General features: G+C 35.9%; 2 protein-coding genes across 2 annotated transcripts; both read left to right on the top strand.

Annotated features, from left to right (window-relative positions):
* Nucleotides 1-1,925: 1,925 nt before the first annotated feature.
* On the top strand, nt 1,926-14,098 carry LOC306856666 (26S proteasome non-ATPase regulatory subunit 14). Its single transcript, XM_079396037.1, has 11 exons — nt 1,926-2,377; nt 2,954-3,003; nt 5,386-5,457; nt 5,775-5,894; nt 6,416-6,486; nt 6,583-6,733; nt 11,858-11,965; nt 12,076-12,150; nt 12,236-12,361; nt 12,858-12,920; nt 13,833-14,098. Exons 2-11 carry the CDS (start codon nt 2,956-2,958, stop codon nt 13,929-13,931), a joined length of 933 nt encoding a protein of 310 aa, XP_079252163.1. The 5' UTR covers nt 1,926-2,377; nt 2,954-2,955; the 3' UTR covers nt 13,932-14,098.
* A 3,131-nt stretch (nt 14,099-17,229) lies between these two features.
* tbr1a (T-box brain transcription factor 1a) lies at nt 17,230-22,066 on the top strand (the record flags this gene model as incomplete). Its single annotated transcript, XM_079395987.1, has 6 exons — nt 17,230-17,741; nt 18,057-18,211; nt 18,405-18,526; nt 19,383-19,541; nt 19,635-19,693; nt 21,322-22,066. 6 exons carry the CDS (start codon nt 17,230-17,232, stop codon nt 22,064-22,066), a joined length of 1,752 nt encoding a protein of 583 aa, XP_079252113.1.
* Between the last annotated feature and the right edge of the window lie 1,512 nt (nt 22,067-23,578).

Here is a 23,578-nt window from a genome sequence, read left to right as displayed (position 1 = left end):
CTATGGGTAGGCCTGCTGCCCATTTGTAATTCAATTGACTCTCTAGATTTGATAAAAAAAATGACAGACGAGAACCTTCGCAAAAATACAGAAGCGCAGTTGCAAAGAGCATGAAATCAGGTAAGATATAAAATGCATATATTTATGACAGAGTGATAAAGCTAATGTGATGATCATCAGTGGTTGTTATAATTTTTATTAAAACTGCAGTAATGGCCAACTGCAGGATTGAGTGGCTCTTTAAAACCTCCTGCTAATCTCACTCTTCCTTTCTCTCTTTCACAGGGAGCAGGAACAGAACATTGCTCATCAAATATTGTAACATTGTTCAATAGTGTGATGTTTTTTCTGTCCTCCACAGAAGAAAGAGTACACAGCTCCTCCACACCTTCTCCAGTCCCTTATAACTTCTACTGAGAAGAAAAACCTCCTGTGTGCACATGTGCAAATAAAAATAAATAAATAAATAAATAATACACAATCCTTGAACATCACGTGTATTAAATGATTGTAGATATTAGAGATGTAAATTGTCTTGTTTATGGAGGGCATATAATGCTTTTATAAATATTGATCAAGGCAGAGTATAACTTGGTTATACTCAGTGGGACTAGAAACTAAATGCATGGATTGAGAAGTGCATAATACATATATTTTGCAATATCTAGAATAATTTAACCTACACTCTAAGAAATTATGGGTTAAATATAACCTAGTGCTGAGTAAAATATGGACGAACCCAGCGACTGGATTGTTTAGACCCAGCGGTTGGGTTACTGCCCAGAAGGTTGGGTTAAATATTTGAAAACAACCCAGCATGTGCTCTGTCCAATATTTACCCAGCACTGGATTGTTTTTAACCCAGTGAATTAAAATGTATTTTAGAGTGTATAAAAAATCTGAAAATTAAATCTAGCAAACATATAAAATCAACTGTTACAATTTTGCTTCGAAGAATGCATTAAAACGTTAGTTATCCTGTAAGTTATTAAAGAAAAGTCTGGGTCTCGGTGTATCGCTCAGGCTGTGCTGCAGTGTCTATTCTCAGGCGCGATCCCACTACTGATCAGCACGGGGGCTTTGACCTGCTCCGTCTCCGACCTGGGCCGGTTCACCCCTCCTTAGACGACCTGGTGGTCCCGAGCTCCCCCAGGAGCACCATATCGATACCGAACTTAGCGCGGACACCCGATCGACATAGTCCCCTGCAGCCCAGAAGCCCTGAGCTCAAGCGATCCGCCAGCCTCAGCCTCCCAGTAGCTTGGATTACAGGCTCCGCCACTGAACCCGGCGAGAGACAAGAGTATCAGCTGCTGTTCAACCTGCTGCTCACTGAGACCTCATTAGCCAGCAAAGGGGAACACATGTAGCCTACTTAATCCCAGCTCAAGTCTTCCATCTAGTGGTTCTTTTTTCTCATGACATCTATATCACTGAATTAGCTAAACGGCTTTGTTTTGTCTGGAAACTGTCCCGTTATTCACATCTGAGTCTTGTGAGACTATAGAGAAAATAATGTGTTAGGAACTTCAACTGGATTGGACACAGGCAGCAAAAGCATGAGTAGCATTCGTGTATCTAATTTATGTAGAAAACAAATTGTCATGTCATGAATTTGGTTATTTAATTGAACCAGAGTCTTAAATCACAAAATAAATGTATATTTTATTTTATTTCCTGTATTTCCAGTTTCAATATAAAAACAATGTAAAAAAATAATAAAATAAAATAACAAAACCCCCATATTTCCAATATGGTTTTACACTTTATAACATCCAAGTGAAACAACAAACAATGTCTTTAAGCTTCATTATAAATATAAGTAATTTAATATAAAGTTGTTGATCAGAGGGAGGTTCATCATGATCAGATGTTTTTTGTTGTCACGCAATTATTCTGTGATCATCTGAGGTCATGTGAACCTCACACTGGATGGGTGCCGCTGGATTATGAGTGTAGGGTGAGAACTCAAACTCCTGCTAGGTGTCAAAATGGCCCTTTAGTGAAAAAAGTGTCTCTGTAAAAACCAGCGAAATAGAGTAAACAATTAGAATTGAATAGAAGATAATAAAAATAAATTAATATATAGAAATGTACATTGGCAGCTATGTATGTATGTATTACACATACACATTGCACATATGTGTGTGTGTGTGTTTCATTTTATTTTAATTTATATTATTAAATATACTGAAATATAGACTGTCTAGTGCAAAATTCTGAAAATGGTTCAAGGAACCTTTATTTTGAAAATCCGAGCTCTCTGCGCTGTATAACCATGTTGTGGCAGGTTTCACGGCGGTAATTCTGGCTGATTCATTGTAGTCGGGCTGAAACTCAGCACTCGCTCACACATTACCTCTTTATTATTGCACAGGTAAAGAATAATACATATCTAATATCATAAAACTATGTTTTTGTGTCATATAGTATTGTCCGTGAGGATGTTTCGTTGATTAAACACTTTTAGTATGTTGTTGAGTGATTTAAGTTAGTCTCGGTAGCATTTTTAGCCTTTCTTACAGCTGTTTGTAGATTAAATGAAGTTTTAAATGTGTAAACTCAAGCTATTTTTATTATTATTTAATAGCCTATTTTAAGTCTACAAAGTGTCGTTTTGCTGTTGTTTATGTGCTCATAGGAGTAACTTATGTGTAAATAGCACTATGCTAAATAGCTTAGCATGCTAGTGGTCTGAGTTTTATTTTTTTGGCCGTGAAAACCTTCTGTCTGATTTTTGTATATGACAAAAAAGCTCATATTGATTTTAACTTTAGGGGTTGACATCTGGATATTTTTGTAAGTTACGCTTTGAAAACAGTTAGGAAATCTAGGTATTTTTGAATAGCCACAATGTGAATGTTCATGAACGTGCCCAGGTCTTTTAATATGAAAAGACTGACAAGATTGTAAACTAAAGACAACTGCTTGTTTATATTTGTCTATCTCTAAGGAATGGACCGGCTTTTGAGGCTTGGAGGGGGAATGCCCGGACTCAGCCAGGTAATATTTATTGAGACATTTAGATATATTTAATAAACATGATGCTTTGTATAGCAGCATCTGTGAGTGAAGATTGCATCACACAGCATATCTACACTGATGTTTACTGCACCTGCCATCACACAGTTCAAATTTCATTAAAAAGGCCCTTCAGTATGTTCTGCCCAGCTTGCTGTCAATAGAAAATACGCTACTGGTAAGAATTGAAAAAGAAAAATAATTTAATTGTATTTTACAAGGATGCATTAAAATGACAGACATTTATAATGTTACAAAATATATATGTTTTTTAATAAATGCTGTTCTTTTGAGCTTTATATGAAACAATCCTAAAAAAATGGTCACAGTTTGCACCAAAATATTAAGCAGCTTATAAGAATGATTTCTGAAGGATCATGTGACTCTGAAAATTGGAGTAATGATGTTGAAAATTCAGCTTTGCCATTAAAGTAATAAATTGCATTGTAAAATATATTAAAATAAAAACTAGCTATTTTAAATTGTAATAATAGTTCACAAAATTACAGTTTTACTGTATTTTTTGCCGCCTTTTGAAAACATAAAAAAAAAAATCTTACCCACCCAAAACATGTAGTGAATATAATTAAAAACGAAGACTATTTTGTTCTGAAAATAGCAGAGAAAATCCTGTGCTGCCGATTTTTAATGTGTCGGGTGTTTTTTTTTTTTTTTTGGGGTGGTGCGACATCTCTCAGCTCTCTCTGCCAATTAACACTTCCTATAACAGACTGCCTCCCTCTGATTCACACCCCACTCCAGCAGTCGGCACAGAAGAGAGTGAGAGGAAAAAACACCCATGATTCCTTTCTATTCAGTCGTGCTGCTCTCATACTCCTATTTCCGTCTACAGCTGCACATGCTTTGTGTTTAAAAGATGAGAATATTTCACACAAAATTGATTGTCATAAAGTGTTGATTGGATTCATGTAGACTTGTGATTGGCTGGTTGATGTTCACACATATCCATATGGTCTTATGTTTTTGTATTTTATGATAATTGAGGTACATATGAGTACATGACAATTACACAAGGGTCACTAAATCTCTAAAAAAGGTTCCTCAAGCTGATGGATAGATTTTGCAAGATAGCTTTTCATCACCATGGCATCAGTCCTACACTTTTGGTGTCTGCTGTCAATCAGACTACGCTAGCAGTTGCATCTCTCAAATCTGTGAACATGTTCTGCACCTGCACTTGTGTCCAGATCTCCTGCCACTTCATTCCCTCCCCCTCAACAAAGATAATATATTCCTTCCTCTATAGGTTAACTTAAATATCTAAATAAGTTCTTATTAATATATTCAAGTGATCAATCTCAAATCTATATGAAAATGAATATGTACAGTAAACTGCAATTATTTTTCTACTGTTTTCAAATTTTTGAACAACATACGATTCTTTAAATTTCTAAATAACTGTTAATTTATAAACACTCTTAGTTTCTGTGAATAATAATTGTTTGGATATAAACAGCTTTGTCCTATAAAATATCCGTAAAAAACATCTACAATAAAAATATAACTTTGTTTACAAAAAAGGCTTTCATTTTACCTATATATATAATTTTTTTTTTATATTTATTAAATTAGTTTACAGATTTAATTGCATTTATTACCATCACATTTCTTCTAACTGTATTAGTAGGTGTTTTAAAGAACTTTGTTAATAAGCAGACTAATTAACAATGCTGTTGACACCTGCTATTAATATCCACTTCAGATGCGATTGGGTCTCTGATTTTGTAATTATTACATGTATTAATTTGAGTCACTATGATTTTAATTTCATATGTTCTTTTGATTGGTCTTTTAAACCTGTATCTAGCTAGAAAAGTAAATGGTAAATGTATTTAATGCAGGTTAATTGCCAGGATATGTATTTTTGATATTAACTATTCAATTTTACTAGTTAGTATTTGATAATATTTAATATCAGGAGTGTTTTGTTTAATTTGTAAAATATCTGTAGCTCCATTTAAAATGGGATATTTAATTTAGTGAAAATGCAATTACAGATATCAATTATTACATTTTTACTAGTTAAAATTCAATTTTAATTTAAAAAAATTGCATGTCTGTGAGTGATTTATGCAATTTTTATATCAGGAACTCACATTTACAGTTTTTGATATCAGAAATTCTTTTTTAGTGGAAATGTAATTATTATTTTTTTTTAATCAAAAATAGCCATTTTTACTAGTTTCCATTCCTGATATCAAATAGGATTATTTTACTTTAAAATCAAAAATCCTTATCTTTGGAATGATTGGCTTGATTTGATTGGTCAAATCGGCTTGTGACAAATATAAACAGTGTCTCGTTGAAGAGATTTGACTCATCAGGACCGTGTATTTTCTGCAGGGTCCTCCCACAGATGCCCCCGCTGTGGACACAGCTGAACAGGTGTACATCTCCTCACTCGCCCTGCTGAAGGTCAGGATACACATGGTTCCTCTCTCTCACACGTTATCCTTCACACCTGTTCTCACACTGCAAAATATAGTGTAACTGTAATGGTTAATTTCTCCTGGTTTGGTTTATATCATGGTGCTGTTATCACAATTTCAGTTTTATTCTGTTAATGCATTTTATATTGCTATTATGGGTGTATGATTAGACTAATTTGAGGCCAAAAACATTTTTTGCTCTGTGATTGCTGTCTGAGCACAAGCTCAAGTTAAATGACTTCATTATCAGAAGAAGCATTGTATTTTTTTTCACTCTCAATCCATCTCATCGTTTGTTTGTAGATGCTGAAGCATGGCCGTGCTGGTGTGCCCATGGAAGTCATGGGTCTGATGCTGGGAGAGTTTGTGGATGATTACACCGTACGTGTGATTGACGTTTTTGCCATGCCGCAGTCAGGAACGGTGAGTGAAACATGTCTTGGCAACTAGGGGTGTGCGATTGACAAAAAGTAATATCTCTATATCTTTGTTTGGAGCTCTTTTTGTTGGCCAAACAGAAAAAAACAGACAATATTGTCTAAAATATAACTAGCTCTGTATTAACTTCTTATCTGTTGAACTGTTGTACACGCATATATTTAGGAAAACTGCACATTTGTTTGTGTGATATTACTCATACAGAACCCATACGTGAATTTTTTTTTTGGCCACATAACTTGCATTATGGGGCATTCTAACAGGCTTCATTACGCAGTAAATGCTTTTGGACTCGAGACATATTTTTGTCAGTTTTTTTGTAAAGTGAGTACATAACGTCAGCTTGCACATTATGATATAAAGTTGGGTTTATTTTTCCATTCAGTTATTATTGTATTTTAAAAGATGTCACATTGTATGTGACCGCAAGGTCTAGTGTGTTTTACACTCCACACTGTGTTCACCTGTGCTCTTATAGTGATTCTAGGTGTTTGTTCTGTTGACAGGGTGTGAGCGTTGAGGCCGTGGACCCTGTTTTTCAAGCCAAGATGTTGGACATGTTAAAGCAGACGGGAAGGTGAGAGGATGAGTGACGGTGCAAATTGAACTACTGTTTTGAGATGAATGTTTTGATCATGTCAGGTGATGAGGGTTTGTGATCTCTGTGTTGTAGGCCTGAGATGGTTGTGGGCTGGTACCACAGTCACCCTGGTTTTGGCTGCTGGTTGTCAGGCGTGGACATTAACACACAGCAGAGTTTTGAGGCGCTGTCGGAACGTGCAGTCGCAGTAGTGGTCGATCCCATCCAGAGCGTCAAGGGAAAGGTAACAGTCCATGAACATACACAAGTTATTTTAAAGAAATTGATCGTTTCAAGTATTTTTTATTTTGGGGTCACCAGCTCCTTGCATATATTAATGCTTCATGCTAGGGGTGTAAGAAAATATTGATATACGTGAGGCGCAGGTGCCACCTCGGTTCCGCCACGGCCGGCGGCAGCTTTCTCTCATGTTGGGGGTGTATTGTGCAGTTGGGGCGGTGCTCGGCGATTCCACACAGAACATAAATTACAAACTGAAAAACCTGTGAAATCCAAGTTGAAAGGTTCTGAGAATGTTCAACATCTGTATTTGTTTTGTTTTACAATTGTTTTGTTTTCTTTAAGAATCCTGCAAGCACTGTATTTTTCATTAATACTAAGCAGATGTCATTTTTTGTTCAGCTCAAAATGTTATGACATTGTATATTACAATTGTAAACTTAAACTCTGAACCTTTTAAAGCAGGGTCTAATAATATATATGGTCTTTTTTATAAAATACATTTAACTGAAGAATTCTGCAAGCACTTCAGTTTTCCCCCATTGACTCGTACTGCACAAAAAGTGGTTCAGTAACGTTGAATGTTACAGGGACTAATAATTGCAAATGCAGATCCCAGTGTGTTCTGGTTAAACAGTTTTTATTTATTTATTGCTAAGGTTTGAATATGGTGGTGTGCTCTTAATGACAGCTTTCCTAAAAATATATCCTATTCCTAAAATACAAGAAATCCCAATATATGCCTTGCTTACAGTATCCCAATGTATTGCGATATATCATATTATCGCATATCGCAACCCCTGTATAGTTATACGTATCATATCGCCAGATTCTTCCCAATACACAGCCCTACTTCATGCACATGCATTGTTCAGAAATTCAGAGAAGGTTCTTTTCTTCTGTATGTGAATGTGCTCTCACACTTCCTGTCACGGTGTGAGAATGCCTGGAAGTCTGGTTTTTTTTTTTTTTTTTCTTGGCTGTTAGTCGCTGAGCTCTGTTAGCACCTTCTGAAGCACATGAGATAGTGTGAGGACTCTATCTCCCCCATCAGCCCTGAGCAGGGGAATAGGAACAGGAAAAGAGGGTATTATAAGAGAAGGAATTATAGGAAAAGGATAGGGGCATTACCAAATAAAATAAAAAAAAAGAATGAAAAAGAGCGACAGCAAATGACATGCTGTGCAGATATATATTTATTACTTGCCCTAAAAAAGCCATTATATCAATTTGATGTAAATATTTTTCAAGCCTTAGCAATAATAACTTGCATGTATGAATGTATTTACTGTTCAAAAGTTGAGGGTAAATAAGATTTAAAAAAAAGAAAGAAATATATTTTTTATTCAGCAAGGATGCATTCAATTGATCAAAAGTGACATTAAAGACATTCTAAAATTTCTGTTTCAAATAAATGCTGTTCTTTTGAACTTTCTATTCGTTAAAGAATACTGAAAAAAATGAATAAACAAAAATATTAAGCAGCGTGACTGTTTTCAACATTGATAATGTAAGAAATACAGTGTAACAGTGTTTTTGCTCAAATAAATGTAGCTTTGGTGGGCATAAGGGACTTCTTTCAAAAACAAGAAAAAACACCAAAAGGCAGTGTACATTTAATTTAATGATGCTTACATTCTAAAGCTATTAAAATAATTTATTTAGTGCAGAGTCATTGACAAATAATTTTATTTACTTATTTTATCTCAATTTATTTATTTTATTTAATAGTATTTAGTCAGGGGTGGGATAGGCAATAAAACATTTAGTTGAACTTTAACTTTGGTTGAAGCATTTGACCTGAAAGGTTTCGTTGCTGCATTACACTTTTTTGTTTTCCATTTTAAAATATTCATATTTATTCCCACACCTCCAGAGTATCATGTCGTCTCTCTGTGAACACAGTCTGAGTGTTGTCAGTTCTTCATGGTGTCAGCACTACATGGCCTATCAGTCTTTTTGCTGTGCTTGATGATAATACACCCCCCCGAGCATTACACCTACCAGGGCTTACTGCACATGCGCACATCAATATTGCATCCTTTTTCCCACGTTGAACAACAATAATTACTGTGTTTGCATTACTGTAAGGGTAGGTTTTGGGTTGGGGTAGGTGTAGACATTAAAGGGGTCATTGGATGCCTATTTTCCACAAGTTGATATGATTCTTTAGGGTCTTAATTAAAAGTCTATAACATACTTTGGTTAATTTCTCAATGGTAGTGTAAAAAACACCTTTTTTACCCTATCAAAATCAGCTCTGTTTTCAGCAAGCCGTTTTTTTGGTCCATGTTGCTTTAAATGCTAATGAGCTCTGCTAACCCCGCCCCTCTTTTCCGTGGGGTGACCAGCAGTACTGTTTACTTTAGCCGTGAAACTGGTTAACTAGCACATCATTAGGAAAGGCGATTTGTAAAGATTAATAAAAAACACTTGTACTCACTTCTTCTGTACATGAAGCTGGATCACAAATGATTTGCGCAAACAAACACATTTAGGCAGATCGGGGATCGGCACATTCAGTTCAAAGAGAAAGTAACGTTAATCCTCTGCGTCTTCAGCGGTTCAGATGTCGGGAGTAAATGACGACTGCTATATTCAATATTACATCCAATTTTGTGTTCTTCATAAAATTATTCAAAATCAGTATCTTAGGTGTTTTGTGTACCTGAGACTTCTGGTGAGAATAGTCTAATTAAAAATGGGCTATAAACTGATTGCTCCGCATGTGATACAAGGTATGATGTAATGAGTCAGTTTTTGAAGTTATATTATTATATATTATATATATTATTATGAAGTTATATAAGCAATTTTATTAATATCTATAGTTATGTTTTCTGATTATATAAATGTAAAGATAGTTACAACCCAAAATCTATCTATCTATCTATCTATCTATCTATCTATCTATCTATCTATCTATCTATCTATCTATCTATCTATCTATCTATCTATCTATCTATCTATCTATCTATTGACACTTATGACTGCACTGTAAAAAATGGAATGGGCTATTTACTTAAAAAAATTATGGTAACAATATTACACATAATATTTTTGAGTAGTTTTTACAACTTGATTTTTTAATGGAATCTACCTGAAAAAATCATGTAAAATCTCCTAAATTAATTAATCTATGACACAATGAATTTATTATAATTAGTGAAATGTGCTCATTTATTTTAAGTTGATTCTCAAAATTTGAGTTATTGTTGACTGAGTTATTTTGTACATTTAAAAGACTGTATACAGCCAAACAGCTCAAGTAGGAAAATACTTGAGAAATACTGGAAAGTACTGCACTAGCACTAGCAAAGCTACTGCTCATTGAACAAGGTTTGATGCCTTAGAGGTGTAGTATCCAGAACCATATGCGCTACTCTTCTGCACAATGGTAGCTTTTGCACTGTACAATGGAATCTTCAATGTAACAGAAACTCTTTCAAATGTCAAACATAACTGAACATTAAACATTAATAGATGTTTCCCTTCACTCAAAAACACATAAAATAGCATTTAATTTCAAAATTCACTCTCCATCCAGCTATATGCAAAGCATGCTGGGAACTAACAATCACCTCTAAAATAAAACTGCAAAATTGAGCTAATTCTCTTAAAATAAACAGGTGGCCTTCTTTCCTTTTTTGTTTTAGTTTAATCAGTTCCTCAATTCAAGCCTCAAAACTGCTGAAGATTCCTTTAAAAAAAATGAGGAAAACACATCTCTTGGTTTTATTAGTAAAAAGTCCTCAATATTTTCTACACAACACTGAATCACAATTTCTTTAATGAAATATACACACTATTTTAAAGTATCACCTTAATTTTTTTAATGAAAATTACAAGACCCATGATTCATTTTTTACAGTGTGGTTTTGTGGTCCCCAGGGTCTCACATATTATGTAAATTATGTATCTGTCATCTTGAATATAGACTCTTGAAACATCACTTATCTACTAAATATTGACGAATTGAATCTATATAGAATCATATTCTATTTTTATTCTTCATATCTATTTTTTATTCTCATATCTATTTGTTATTTTATTTTATTGCTAGTTTATTTCTGTATATATGTTTACTGTACTTTTTCTATTTGTATTTTTGTAAACTTGAGGTTTTTCTTAATTTTGTTGGACAATTTGTTGGACAGTTGTACAATACATTTCACTACATGTCGTACTATGTATGTATATGTATGTGACAAATAAAATTTGAATTTGAAAAAATTTTGAAAAAAAAAAATAATATAAGGGAGTTTTCTCCTCCTACTTTGCATATTCTTTTTCTCTCCATCTTTTTTATTTCTTTATTTCTTTTATTATTTTATTTCTCTCATCCACTTATTTTTCTTTTGTATATCTCTATAAGTACTTTAAATCTTTGCATATCTAATTAAGCACAGTACAATTAGAAGCCATTCCCAGCACAGTTTTCCCATCACAGTTAGTTTAGAGTCCCCAATCTTGCTGTTGGAACGCCTGTAGCGACTAAATGATGGTTTTTCTAGTATAGTTCATTATTATTCGTCACACCATTTTTCCATCAGCAAGCTACGTTAACGCTATCAAACTCATTAACACTCAATGTTTTATTGTTTACAGTATCAAGCGGTCTTAAAATTAATATGCAGTCTAATCCTGAATTTGTAGAACCACAGCAGAAATCTAAATTGGCTGAGAATGGCATGGTTTTACAACTAGAGCTGTTCGGTCTGATGGTGGAAAAGAGGTTTATATTGTCACCACCTTAAACCGCCTGTCACCTCTCCTCTAGTATGTGCATGGCTGTGATGTATCTGTGTTTGACGGTTGCTCTGCTCTACAGCGTTCACGTGGGCAGATCTGACCTGTGTGTGAGCTCAGGTGTGCTGTTATCGCCTATGTGATGTGACAGCACAAAGCATTAGCTGTTGTTGCAAAGCCTATGCTCTTACTGTAAATCTTGTATTTCTTCGGATTAAATCAGATTTTAGATTAGATTTTATTTACTGGTGTCCTCTCACTCTCTAGAAACAGAGTGAGGTTTCTTTGTAGCTCCCATAATGTATTAAAAATACATATTTTTATAAACCATTGATTTTCTGAAGTAACATGAACGCCACTTTTTATTGTTGCTCTCCAGGTTGTGATTGATGCCTTCAGGCTAATAAATGCCAATATGATGGTACTGGGTCACGAGCCACGTCAAACCACTTCTAACCTGGGACACCTCAACAAGCCCTCTATTCAGGTTCATTTTATATATGCCTCTGTACAATAAATATTTTAACTTTTTTTTCTAAAAAGTTTTTGTCATATATTGTTATTTTTATTTTATTAAGAGTTGTTTCTCTTGTGCAGGCTTTGATTCATGGGCTCAACAGACATTATTACTCCATTACCATTAACTACAGGAAGAATGAATTGGAACAGAAGGTTTGAACTTGTAGATAATGTTTAAACATGCTGTTCGTTCTTCATTTGTTGTTACTAGTCAGTCATAGTGTTTGTTTTTGTTCAGATGTTGCTGAACCTCCATAAGAAAAGCTGGATGGAGGGTCTGACCCTGCAGGATTACAGTGAACACTGCAAACTGAACGAGACCATCGTCAAAGAGATGCTCGAACTGGCCAAGAACTACAATAAGGTACAAAAAAGCACCAGAACATGGGATTCTTGTTCTCAAGTCTCAGAAGCTAAGTGGGAAGCTGAAATGCAGCTTTTCCTTAAAGGGTTGGTTCACCCCAAAATGAAATTTCTGTCATGAATTACTCACCTTCATGTCATTCCAAACCCGTAAGATCTTCGTTCATCTTCGGAACACAAATTAAGATGTTTTTGATGAAATCTGAGAGCTATCTGACCCTCCATAGACAGCAACACAACTGAAATATTCCCAGGTCCAGAAACGTAGTAAATACATCGGTAAAAAAGTCCATGTGACATCAGTGGAGTGACTTCAGTTTTGCGATGCTACGAGAATGCTTTTTTTTTTTTTTGCGCAAAGAAACCAAAAATAACATAATTTACTCAACCATTCCTCTCCCCCAAGTTGCGTCTTCTGCCATTTTGGCCATTTTAAATTGAATGTTTTTATGAAAAATAGACTTTTTTTTAATTATTATTTTGTTTTTGTCCCTCAGGCTGTAGAGGAAGAGGACAAGATGACTCCTGAGCAACTTGCCATTAAGAACGTTGGAAAACAGGTTATTAGTTCTTTCTTGTTTCTATCCTTATATTGTTGGTGGTAGGGGTGGGTGATATGAACGAAATCTTCTGTCACGATATGAGTAATTGTATTGCATGCTAACGATATATATCACAAGATAGTTATTTTTGCTTTAAATAATGTATTATATCAAAATGTTTTATACCATAGAAATTTCTTAATTCTTGCCACCAGTGTCAGTATCACCAAAAACTAATACTAGCCTAAAAAAAAAAAGCAGTTAGTGATTAAATAAGCATGTGCAACTAACTAATTACAAGCAATAGGACAAAAACAAATAAATATGAAATACTACATACATTGTGTAAAATAATCAAATGTATAAAAAAAACTTTTCTCTCTTTTGTTGTTTGATTAACGTGAATGACACTGCTGTCACTTTATGAGCTTCCCAGATTCTGTTAGACCTACTGTGTTTCTGAGGATAGTTTCAAAGACGGGAATTTTGACACACAAAAGTATGTGTATTTAAACATTCAAGGCCTATAAAGCGACAATAATAACTCAATACTCCTGCGCTCCATCTTCACTTATAGCGAAATGAGTTCTTTTGCTGCTGATTGCATTTCAACAGCTTAAAAGCATTTGTTTTTAAACCGCAGTGCCTAAAAGGCCTGCAAACTATATGTTTTTGTGACCACGTAGCACAGTAATGTCACGTGAGCATGTAACTGCAATAGAGACGATAGTTCAAGATCTCTACCGGTTAATCGTGTTTACCGGTAAATCATCCACCCCCAGTTGGTGGTTTGTTGCTGTATTTACTGTAAAACTGTTGGTGACCTGGCAAATACTCATCAGTGGCAGCAGTTCTAAATATCTGACGTCCTTTTGTAGTCTCAGAGGTTTACAGGACTTCATGGACCTGCCATTCTCTTTCTCTTTGTAGGATCCCAAACGGCATTTGGAAGAGCATGTGGATGTTCTTATGACATCCAATATTGTGCAGTGCCTCGCAGCAATGTTGGACACAGTTGTGTTCCAGTGATTTCCCTCTCCGTCTCTGTCTGTGCATAAATGTTCATATTCTACAACTGTTTTGTCTTTTTAAGAAATAAACACAAAATTCCAGTAATGCCATTGTCTTTCCATTATGCACATCAAGGGAAAGTTGTACATGTGAAGAAAAACAACTGTTAAACTATATAAATGTACAAAAAAAAAAAAATTCATTGAATCATTTTGGATTTACAATGTCGATCTTAAAGGGATGTACTGTAGTTTCAGTGTAAATCAGTTGTCCTTGCATTTCTCCTTGAAGTTCAGGCTCCGAGGGAGATTTTCAGAGAACAACACTGAAACGCCTTATTTAAAATGACAGCACTTCAGGACGTAGCTTAAGTGAGCATCAGTGTGAAATATTTATTTGTGTGCTCGGTAAACACGGTTGTTCCTGTCTAAAAGGTTTCACGTGATTTCAGGAATATTTTGAAGTCACCTTTTTTCAAACTCCTTGAATCTGAGAGTTCTATAAATCTGTTCCTATATATCAGATTGCATTTTCTCAATATTAAAATCGATACTGAAGGCGTTCAAGCCAATTTTACTACAAACTGTTTTAAGACGCAAGTACGTGGGAGTTATCTGTTATTTTAAACGAGTCTGTGGAGCGATACTATAGTTATGAAAATAGCACAACATCATGGCATTATGCAAAAATATTTGAGGGTCATTCCTGGGATTCGGTAGTATTTCAACTTGGAATTTTATTTATTTATTCTTTTTCAACTACATATGATTAATTTTCTAAATAACCCATATCATGAGGCACATATCAAACTTCCACCAAAACATGTTTTCCTATCTTGGGCATTAAATACCTGTAATACACCTAAAAATATGAATAAAAGTGTGATACTACTTTTATCATCTTTTTCACTATTATTAAAGACCTGAATGATGTCATTTTCTGGAAAACAATATCACACATGGATGGAGTCTCTGGTTTGTGACTGAGGAGGGACATAACTTAAAAGTAGTTTTTTAATAAAATACATTAGCTTTTTTCTAGATTTTTCTATTTTTCACAAGAAAGGAACACACACACACACAAGTTTTGTAAACACTGTGCACATTTTGTCAATTACACTGAACAAAATTATAAACGCGACACTTGTTTTTGCCCCCATTTTTCATGAGCTGAACTCAAAGATCTAAGAGTTTTTCTATGTACACAAAAGGCCTATTTCTCTCAAATATTGTTCACAAATCTGTCTAAATCTGTGTTAGTGAACACTTCTCCTTTGCTGAGATAATCCATCCACCTCACAGGTATGGCATATCAAGATGCTGATTAGACAGCATGATTATTGCACAGGTGTGCCTTAGGCTGGCCACAATAAAAGGCCACTCTGAAATGTGCAGTTTTACTGTATTGGGGGGGTCCGAAAACCAGTCAGTATCTGGTGTGACCACCATTTTCCTCACGCAGTGCAACACATCACCTTTGCGTAGAGTTCATCAGGTTGTCCACTCCTCTTCAATGGCTGTGCGAAGTTGCTGGATGTTGGCAGGAACTGGAACATGCTGTCATATACGCTGATCCAGAGCATCCCAAACATGCTCAATGGGTGACATGTCCGGTGAGTATGCAGTGCATTATCATGCTGCAACATGAGGTGATGGTCGTCGATGAATGGCACAACAATGGACCTCAGGATCTCGTCACGGTATCTCTGTGCATTCAAAATGCCATCAATAAAATGCACCTGTGTTCGTTGTCCGTAACATATGCCTGCCCATACCATAACCCCACTGCCACAACGTTGACATCAGCAAACCGCTCACCCACACGACGCCATACACGCTGTCTGCCATCTGCCCTGTACAGTAAAAACCGGGATTCATCCGTGAAGAGAACACTTCTCCAAAGTGCCAGACGCCATCGAATGTGAGTATTTGCCCACTCAAGTCGTTTACGTCGACGAACTGCAGTCGGGTCGAGACCCTGATGAGGACGATGCAGATTAGCTTTCCTGAGACTGTTTCTGACCGCTTCTGCAGAAATTCTTTGTTTATGCAAACCGATTGTTGCAGCAGCTGTCCGGGTGGCTGGTCTCAGACGATCTTAGAGGTGAAGATGCTGGATGTGGAGGTCCTGGGCTGGTGTGGTTACACGTGGTCTGCGGTTGTGAGGCCGGTTGGATGTACTGCCAAATTTTCTGAAATGCCTTTGGATAGACGGCTTATGGTAGAGAAATGAACATTCAATTCACGGGCAACAGCTCTGGTGGACATTCCTGCAGTCAGCATGCCATTTGCATGCTCCCTCAAAACTTGCGACATCTGTGGCATTGTGCTGTGTGATAAAACTGCACATTTTAGAGTGGCCTTTTATTGTGGCCAACCTAAGGCACACCTGTGCAATAATCATGCTGTCTAATCAACATCTTGATATGCCACACCTGTGAGGTGGATGGATTATCTCGGCAAAGTTAGTGCTCACTAACACAGATTTAGACTGATTTGTGAACAATATTTGAGAGAAATAGGCCTTTTGTGTACATAGAAAAACTATTCAATCTTTGAGTTCAGCTCATGAAAAATGGGGGCAAAAACGAAAGTATTGCGTTTATAATTTTGTTCAGTGTATATAAGCACAAATTAAGTGTCAAAATGCTTAGTGTAAAATTTAAAATACATGATAAAAAATATTTAAATGCAATAAGTACTTTTTTTATTATTAATTATAGTGGACATACCAAGGTACTGTGAAAAGCTTTTAACACTTTATTTTGGTGAACCACCACTTTAAAAAGTCTAGGGGACTGAAATATTAGGAACCCCAGGAATGACCCTTGACCCTTAAACACTGACTTTGTGTGTGTTTTGTTTAGAAAAACTGTAAAGCTGGTTAACTTAAATTTCTCTGTAGCATCAAGCTAAGTTGCAAAAGAAAAATAAATACTGCCTATTAATAAATAGTAAGTGGCAAAATAGTCTGCAAACGCTGCTGAAAACAAAACCAAGACCCTTTTGACAAATAGTCGCTATGATTTTTGATTGGCTAACGCGCGCTCAGTGATGTCTCAGCTATTTTAATAACAGCTGTCAGATAGCAGGGATATTTTATACACTGTAACCTATTTAAAAAAACCGCTTACTGCTTTAATGCCATTCTAAATGTACATACCAGCCCTTTCTGCTGTTATCAAACGCGGAGCAGCATCATTTTCCTGTAGTAAGCTCGGAGTGAAGACGCTCTAACAGCCTGCTTGGCCCATGCAGCAGAGGGCATGTCTGAGGTCTCAAACCACGTTTAACTCCGACAACTTTCTCAGTGAGTTATGCACCTGCAACAACTTCCCTCACTGTCACTGTCCAACAAACCGGCGAGCGCGGACAACGTTTTTACGCACATCGCCGCCTGGAACGACCGCGTCTCCTCCTCCGGTGACACCCTGGAGAACGAGCCACCGTTGAAAAGACTCTCCACAGAGATGAGAAACCCCTCAAACGCTCTGGACTACGTCTCCGCTGCAAGGGATGGCAGAGAAAGCGCGGACGAGTGTAATTTGCCTGAATCAAGCCAAGCGCGGACGGATTTCGCCTTCTCTTCTGCTGTGTTCGCGTATTCGGGTCAGCAAGTGCCCGCGCTCCCGCCACTCTCCGGTCCCTACATGACACCTCACCCGGTCATCAGCAACGGGCTGAGCTACGCGTACTCACAGCAGTGCGGACAAACTTACACAAACGCCGCCGTCTATCCTGGAAAAGCCCAGGTTTACCTCTGTAACCGCGCGCTGTGGTTCAAATTCCACAGACACCAAACAGAAATGATCGTTACCAAACAGGGGCGGTAAGTCTACTTAATAATAATAATATACTATAGCCTACTTTTTAAATGTATTTTTTTATTTGAATTGGTTATTTATTAAAAGCAAAATTGACTACATAGAAAATTTTGGTTATATTTTAATTTTATTTGTTAAATATTGTATTAATTGTTTTTGTTGGTAATTATTATAAATTAATAATTTTGGGAAAGTTTTTATTTCTGTTCAGATTATGTCTGTTGGACTGTTTCGTTTATATTTATTTTTTAATGTAGGCCTAATTGTTGATAATTTACTTTTGGAAAAGTGATTTGTTTTCTCGGTTAATTTTCCTGCAGCCGGATGTTTCCGTTTCTGAGTTTTAGTGTTTGTGGTCTTGACCCGACGTGCCTTTATAATGTTGTTGTGGATGTGATTCTGGCGGATCCGACCCACTGGAGGTTTCAGGGCGGAAAATGGGTTCCCTGCGGCAAAGCGGACACTAATGTTACGGGTAAACTAATAATCAACAGACTGAAGAGGAATTTATCAAAAATCTTTGCTCCGTTTTCCTAAGCGCAAATAACCTCTTAACCAAGTTTATAAATATACTAAAAAAAACTCAGATATTAATAAATATAGTACAGTTATTATAATGTTAGTTATTTCCGTTTAATAGTAACGTATGTATTTTTAATTTTTTAAAGGAAACCGAGTATACATGCACCCAGACTCTCCAAACACCGGCGCGCACTGGATGCGTCAGGAGATCTCTTTTGGAAAACTGAAGCTGACAAACAACAAGAGAGCTTCCAGCAACTCTACTCAAGTGATTTCTTATTTCATTTCATTTTCTCTTCATGATAAGAATCAGTAGAAATATTTTAGTACAGGGGGAGTTCAGAAAAAGCTTCATATCATGTCTGTAATTGGCAAAGAATTTAATGAATTTTTCATTTGCCTGCAATCACCATCAGCAGCAAATGTTAAAATTGAACTGATTTCAGCTGGCACAATAAAAATTACCTTCACAAAACTATTTAAATTACTTTAGGGCACAATCACTTTTATGTAGCACTCTTTTAATTCACACAAAAATGAAAATTCTGTCATTATTTACTCACCTTCATGTCGTGTCAAACCTGTAAGACCTTTCTTCGTCTTCAGAACATAAATTAAGATATTTTACATGAAATCCCAGAGCTTTCTGACCCTCCATAGACCGCAACGCAACTACCAAAGGTAGTAAGGACATCATTAAAATAATTGAATAAAGTCATACCTTTGTTTCCTCTGCGCACAAAAAGTATTCTGGTAGCTTCATAACGATATTACATGAACTATTTTAGCAATATCCTACTACCTTTCTATGCCTTGAACGTGTCAGATGTGTTGCTGTCTGTGCAGGGTCAGAAAGCTCTCGGATTTCATCAAATATCTTAATTTGTGTCCAACGATGAATGAAGGTCTTACGGGTTTGGAACGACATGAGGATGAGTAATTAATGACAGACTTTTCATTTTTGGGTGAACTAAGCTTTTAAGTATCACTATTATGAGATAAAATGTAATGTGCTGTGTGTGTAAGTACATTCATTACTATTATATACGGTTTGTGAAGTTTCTTATGGGAATGGGAAACAAAAATAGCCTTTTTTATGTTGATTTTTTTCTTTGTCCATCAAGATGATCGTCCTACATTCTCTCCATAAGTATCAGCCGAGGATGCATGTGATTGAAATAAACAAGAGTGGAGATGAAGATACGAGTGATCCTGATCGAGTACAGACATTTACCTTTCCCGAAACCCAATTTATAACTGTCACAGCTTACCAGAACACAGATGTGAGCACTAGTCTATCACTGCATTCATTTACATTACATTACAAAAAATGTAATATGAACTGATTTATTGAACGTGTTTCTTTACTTCCTCAGATAACACAACTAAAAATTTATCACAATCCGTTTGCTAAAGGATTTCGGGATAATTATAAGTAAGTGCCTTACTATGCAAATTAATGCATTGATAATTATTCTCTTGCAGGTTTTCAGATTTGAATTTTGACTTGCCTACAGAAATGAACATAGGCCTGGTTTAACAGACAGGGTTTAAACCAGGATTAGGCAATAGTTCAATTAGGACATTTAAGAAGTTTTTATAAACATGCCTTAAACAATACCGGTTGTGCATCTCGAGACAAAACAAAGGCATTTACATATTTTAAGATCAGTTAGTGCAAGTTTCTCTCAGTTGAAACAGCTCAGACTTACATTTTAGTCTGGGTTTAGGCCTAAGCGTTGTTTGTGAAACTGGGGGATAATGTATTTTAAATGTAATTTAAATCAATTTTATTTGATAATAATAACAATGATAATTAGATTTTTACATTTTTCTAACATCTTAAAGCATTTATTTCTGGTAGCACTTTAACATGCAATGTAATGTTACACATATTCCAAATTAAAATGATTAATTACAAATGCAATGGGTCTCAGTCACTAACCCTTGCTTGGATTTTTATTCTTATGGAAATTTAACATGCTTATGCAAATGAATTTGTTTTTAACCTGGTTGTAATGTCGATGCAAGTTTTGTAAATGAGCGACCACTTGCCTAAGGTTAGTCATTTGCATAAAACACACCCAAACCGTCTTCATATAAGGGCTTTCTGCACAACCTTTTCTTACAGCCTTTCGTCACTCTCAGCATAAATACAACACTTGCAAGACCTCTCATTAGCCAGCTGTACATATCTGCGTTATTATTCAGTGTAACCTCTCAGATCAAGCTATAACACAGCTTTTATTTCACTGTATATACTAAAATATTTCAAATGAAAATATACCCAGAGTATGTGCTTTTTATGTGCTTGTGTTCTTAAATGTTTTTATCAATTCTTTAAAGTTTTTGGTGAATCGTGATTTGTTGGTAAAACAGTTACACAGATTTCATGCACAAGCCACCCAGAGTATGTGCTTTTTGCATATGTGTGGTTTTCGGTTATTCCTACTTTTATTTTTTTTCTTAAGTTTTAGTTGGAAATTTTTTGGTGAATCTTGATTTGTTGGTGGAAATGTTTGAATGCAGATTTCACACACATTTGTGTGTACACATGCTTAGTGAAACTCATTTTATGCTTTTTGCATACATGTGTTTTTTTTTTGTTCCTATATAAATGTAGAAAATTTTAGAAAGATAGTTTTTGGTTAATCCATGATTTTTTAGTGAAAATGTTCACACACAGATTTCATGTAAAAATGTATGCATGCTTAGTGAACCCAGAGTTACTACTTGTGTGTGTGGATTCAGGTGTTCCTACATTTTTCACAAATTTTAATATGAACATTTTGGGTGATTTGTGGTTTGGTGAAAATGTTTGTTTGCAGGTTTCATGCTCAAACATGCTTAAACCCAGAAGAGTATGTGATTTTTGCATATGGGGTTTCAGCATTTTATCATAAATTTAGACGACATTTTAGTTTAAAAGCTTTTTGCGAAATAGAATTTGTTCATGCATACATCTGTACATACACATGCTTAGTGAATGAGACCCAGTGTCACAAACAGTAACATGGACATTCTAATGTAAAATGTGTGACCTAATTTCTTCTCTGTCTCCAGAAGTTACAGTGGCTCTGACTCTGACCGATTGACCCCTACATTTAGTGACTCTCCACACTCTCAGATGCTGCCCGGCTCGCGGTACGCAATGACAAGCACTTTATTTCAGGAGCAGTTTGTCAACAGTTACACAAAGTCCTGTTTTCCAACTCTTATCCCTGACCATGGCCTTGCGACCTCAAACCAATCCCAAGAGAGCAGCTTGGCCTCCGGGCAGCACTGGCTTGTGTCTTCCACTGCTGCTCCATCATACGAAGCCGATATTAACACAGCAGCTCTGCTCTCTTACGCCACAGCGGGGGTCAAAGGTCTGCCTTTCACTAGTGGCACTAATACAAGTCTGGATTACTACACCAGTGCCGCTGGATGGGATTCACAGGGTTTGCTAGAGAACAGCAGTAAACCCAGCTCAAATCTGTCTGGTTGGGTTCTAGATGCAGGTCTTGAAAGATCAACACAATCGAATTACATGCCTGAGGATGGAGATATGTTGGAAATAGAACGGTCAGTTCTTGGAGTTTCTAAAGAGCTGGAAGGTGAAGATGCCACGGATTCGACATGGACCGAAACTCAGTCTTCCATTAAATATGTAGATTCCAGTCCTTTAAGGATTTCGGAGGAGGCTCAACTGAAAAATCTTTCTATCAGTCCAGTTTCAGACGTTCAGACTGTGAAAGACATGCAGAACAGGGCCAAAAATGGCAATAAAGAATCTGACTTTTTTCATTTTGACACTCAAACCTAAACTGCCTGGGCTGAGTGTGCAATTCAAATGTTGTTAATATGGAAATATCATTATGGTGATGATTTATGTGTATACAGCATTTATTTATTTTCATGTTACACTGCACCCTTGAAGATGAATGAGAACTGACATCCCCAATTATCTAAACATAATGTATCTGATGGCTTATATGGCCATATATATATATATATATATATATATATATGGCCATATATATAAAACACAGTAAGACCACCATGTCTGTATTTGTTTCAATATACATCCCCAGTATAAAGAATCTAAATAAATGATCATTAGCTGTTTAATATGAAAATGTATTGATTGTGATGTATCAAAACAGTAGCCATCTTGCTAAAAAAAGAAAAGGTCTTTTTTAATGAAATGCATGTAGTGAAATATAGAATATGATCATGTGAAGTCGTTTCATTCTGCTGCTGTCAGAATGTTTGATGTAGCCTATATAAATTGTCAGAGGTTGAGTACAAATAAATCCCATAAAAACTTAAATTTCACTTTACATTCGGTTGCTTTTTTATTGACGTAGTAGTTACAAGATTGCAAGTTTGTGTGAGTATTCAAATATTTTACAACCCTGACACCTGGTGGCGAATGCAAGGTGTCTATGAAGGCAGTTCACCAGGTTTTGGGACACCGGTGATGTGTCCTTGACCTAGAGGAAATAATTGTTTAATTCTCCCATAAGTAATAGGATTAAACACGGCAGCAGAATTGATCACTAAATACAGCTACAAACTCTCTTCGTGTAGGCTACATTACAGTGAAGGGATCAAGAGAAGAATGAAGCTCCTTCAGCAGCTGTTGAACCCGAAATAACCAGAGACCACCTTCACAGAGCCGGCCAAAGCATGCCTTAGTCATTTTTGACGCATTTCCTGCATGCATAAATTAATATTTAAAAGGAATACAAAAAGTTCACGTTAAGCCATTTTAATCAGCTATGTTTGGCTTGACTTTGTATGTGGAATGAACGTGGTTAGGGATATAACACCTTCTATATAGGCCTACTATCTGTCACACAAAGCTTTCGTGGATTTTTTTGTGTTCCACAGAAAAATAACAGAATAGGGATTTTGAGCATCATAAGGGTTAGTAAATAATGAAAGTGTTTTGGGGAGCTATTCCTTTACTATTTCAGCGCAAAAATTCTATTTGATAATTCATATTTTTTTAAATGCACACAAGGTGGCGCCAAAGGAATAGTTTATTGATTACTCAGTTAAAGGCCAGCAGCAAAGCACTATATACAACTGTTTACATTTAATTAAGAGGTGCAAATGTTCAACACTTTTTTTTTTTTTTGTCTGAAAAATAATGTAAAAATTCTTCGTGCTGCAAATGTAATTCCACTGCTGGTACTGGATTTGAAAGTCACTTTCTGGACATTTCCACTGTTACTGGCCAGGAAAAATAGATACAGTTGATTTTGTGAAAACATGCCCATAGTAGTAATGTATTCTGATATTGAAATCTTAGTTTAGTGGACTTAATGCT

The sequence above is a fragment of the Barbus barbus genome (assembly GCF_936440315.1).
Source record: "Barbus barbus genome assembly, chromosome: 37".
Classification (NCBI taxonomy): Eukaryota; Metazoa; Chordata; class Actinopteri; order Cypriniformes; family Cyprinidae; genus Barbus; species Barbus barbus.
Note: the sequence above shows the minus strand (reverse complement) of the source record. Positions and strands in the feature narration are given on the sequence as shown.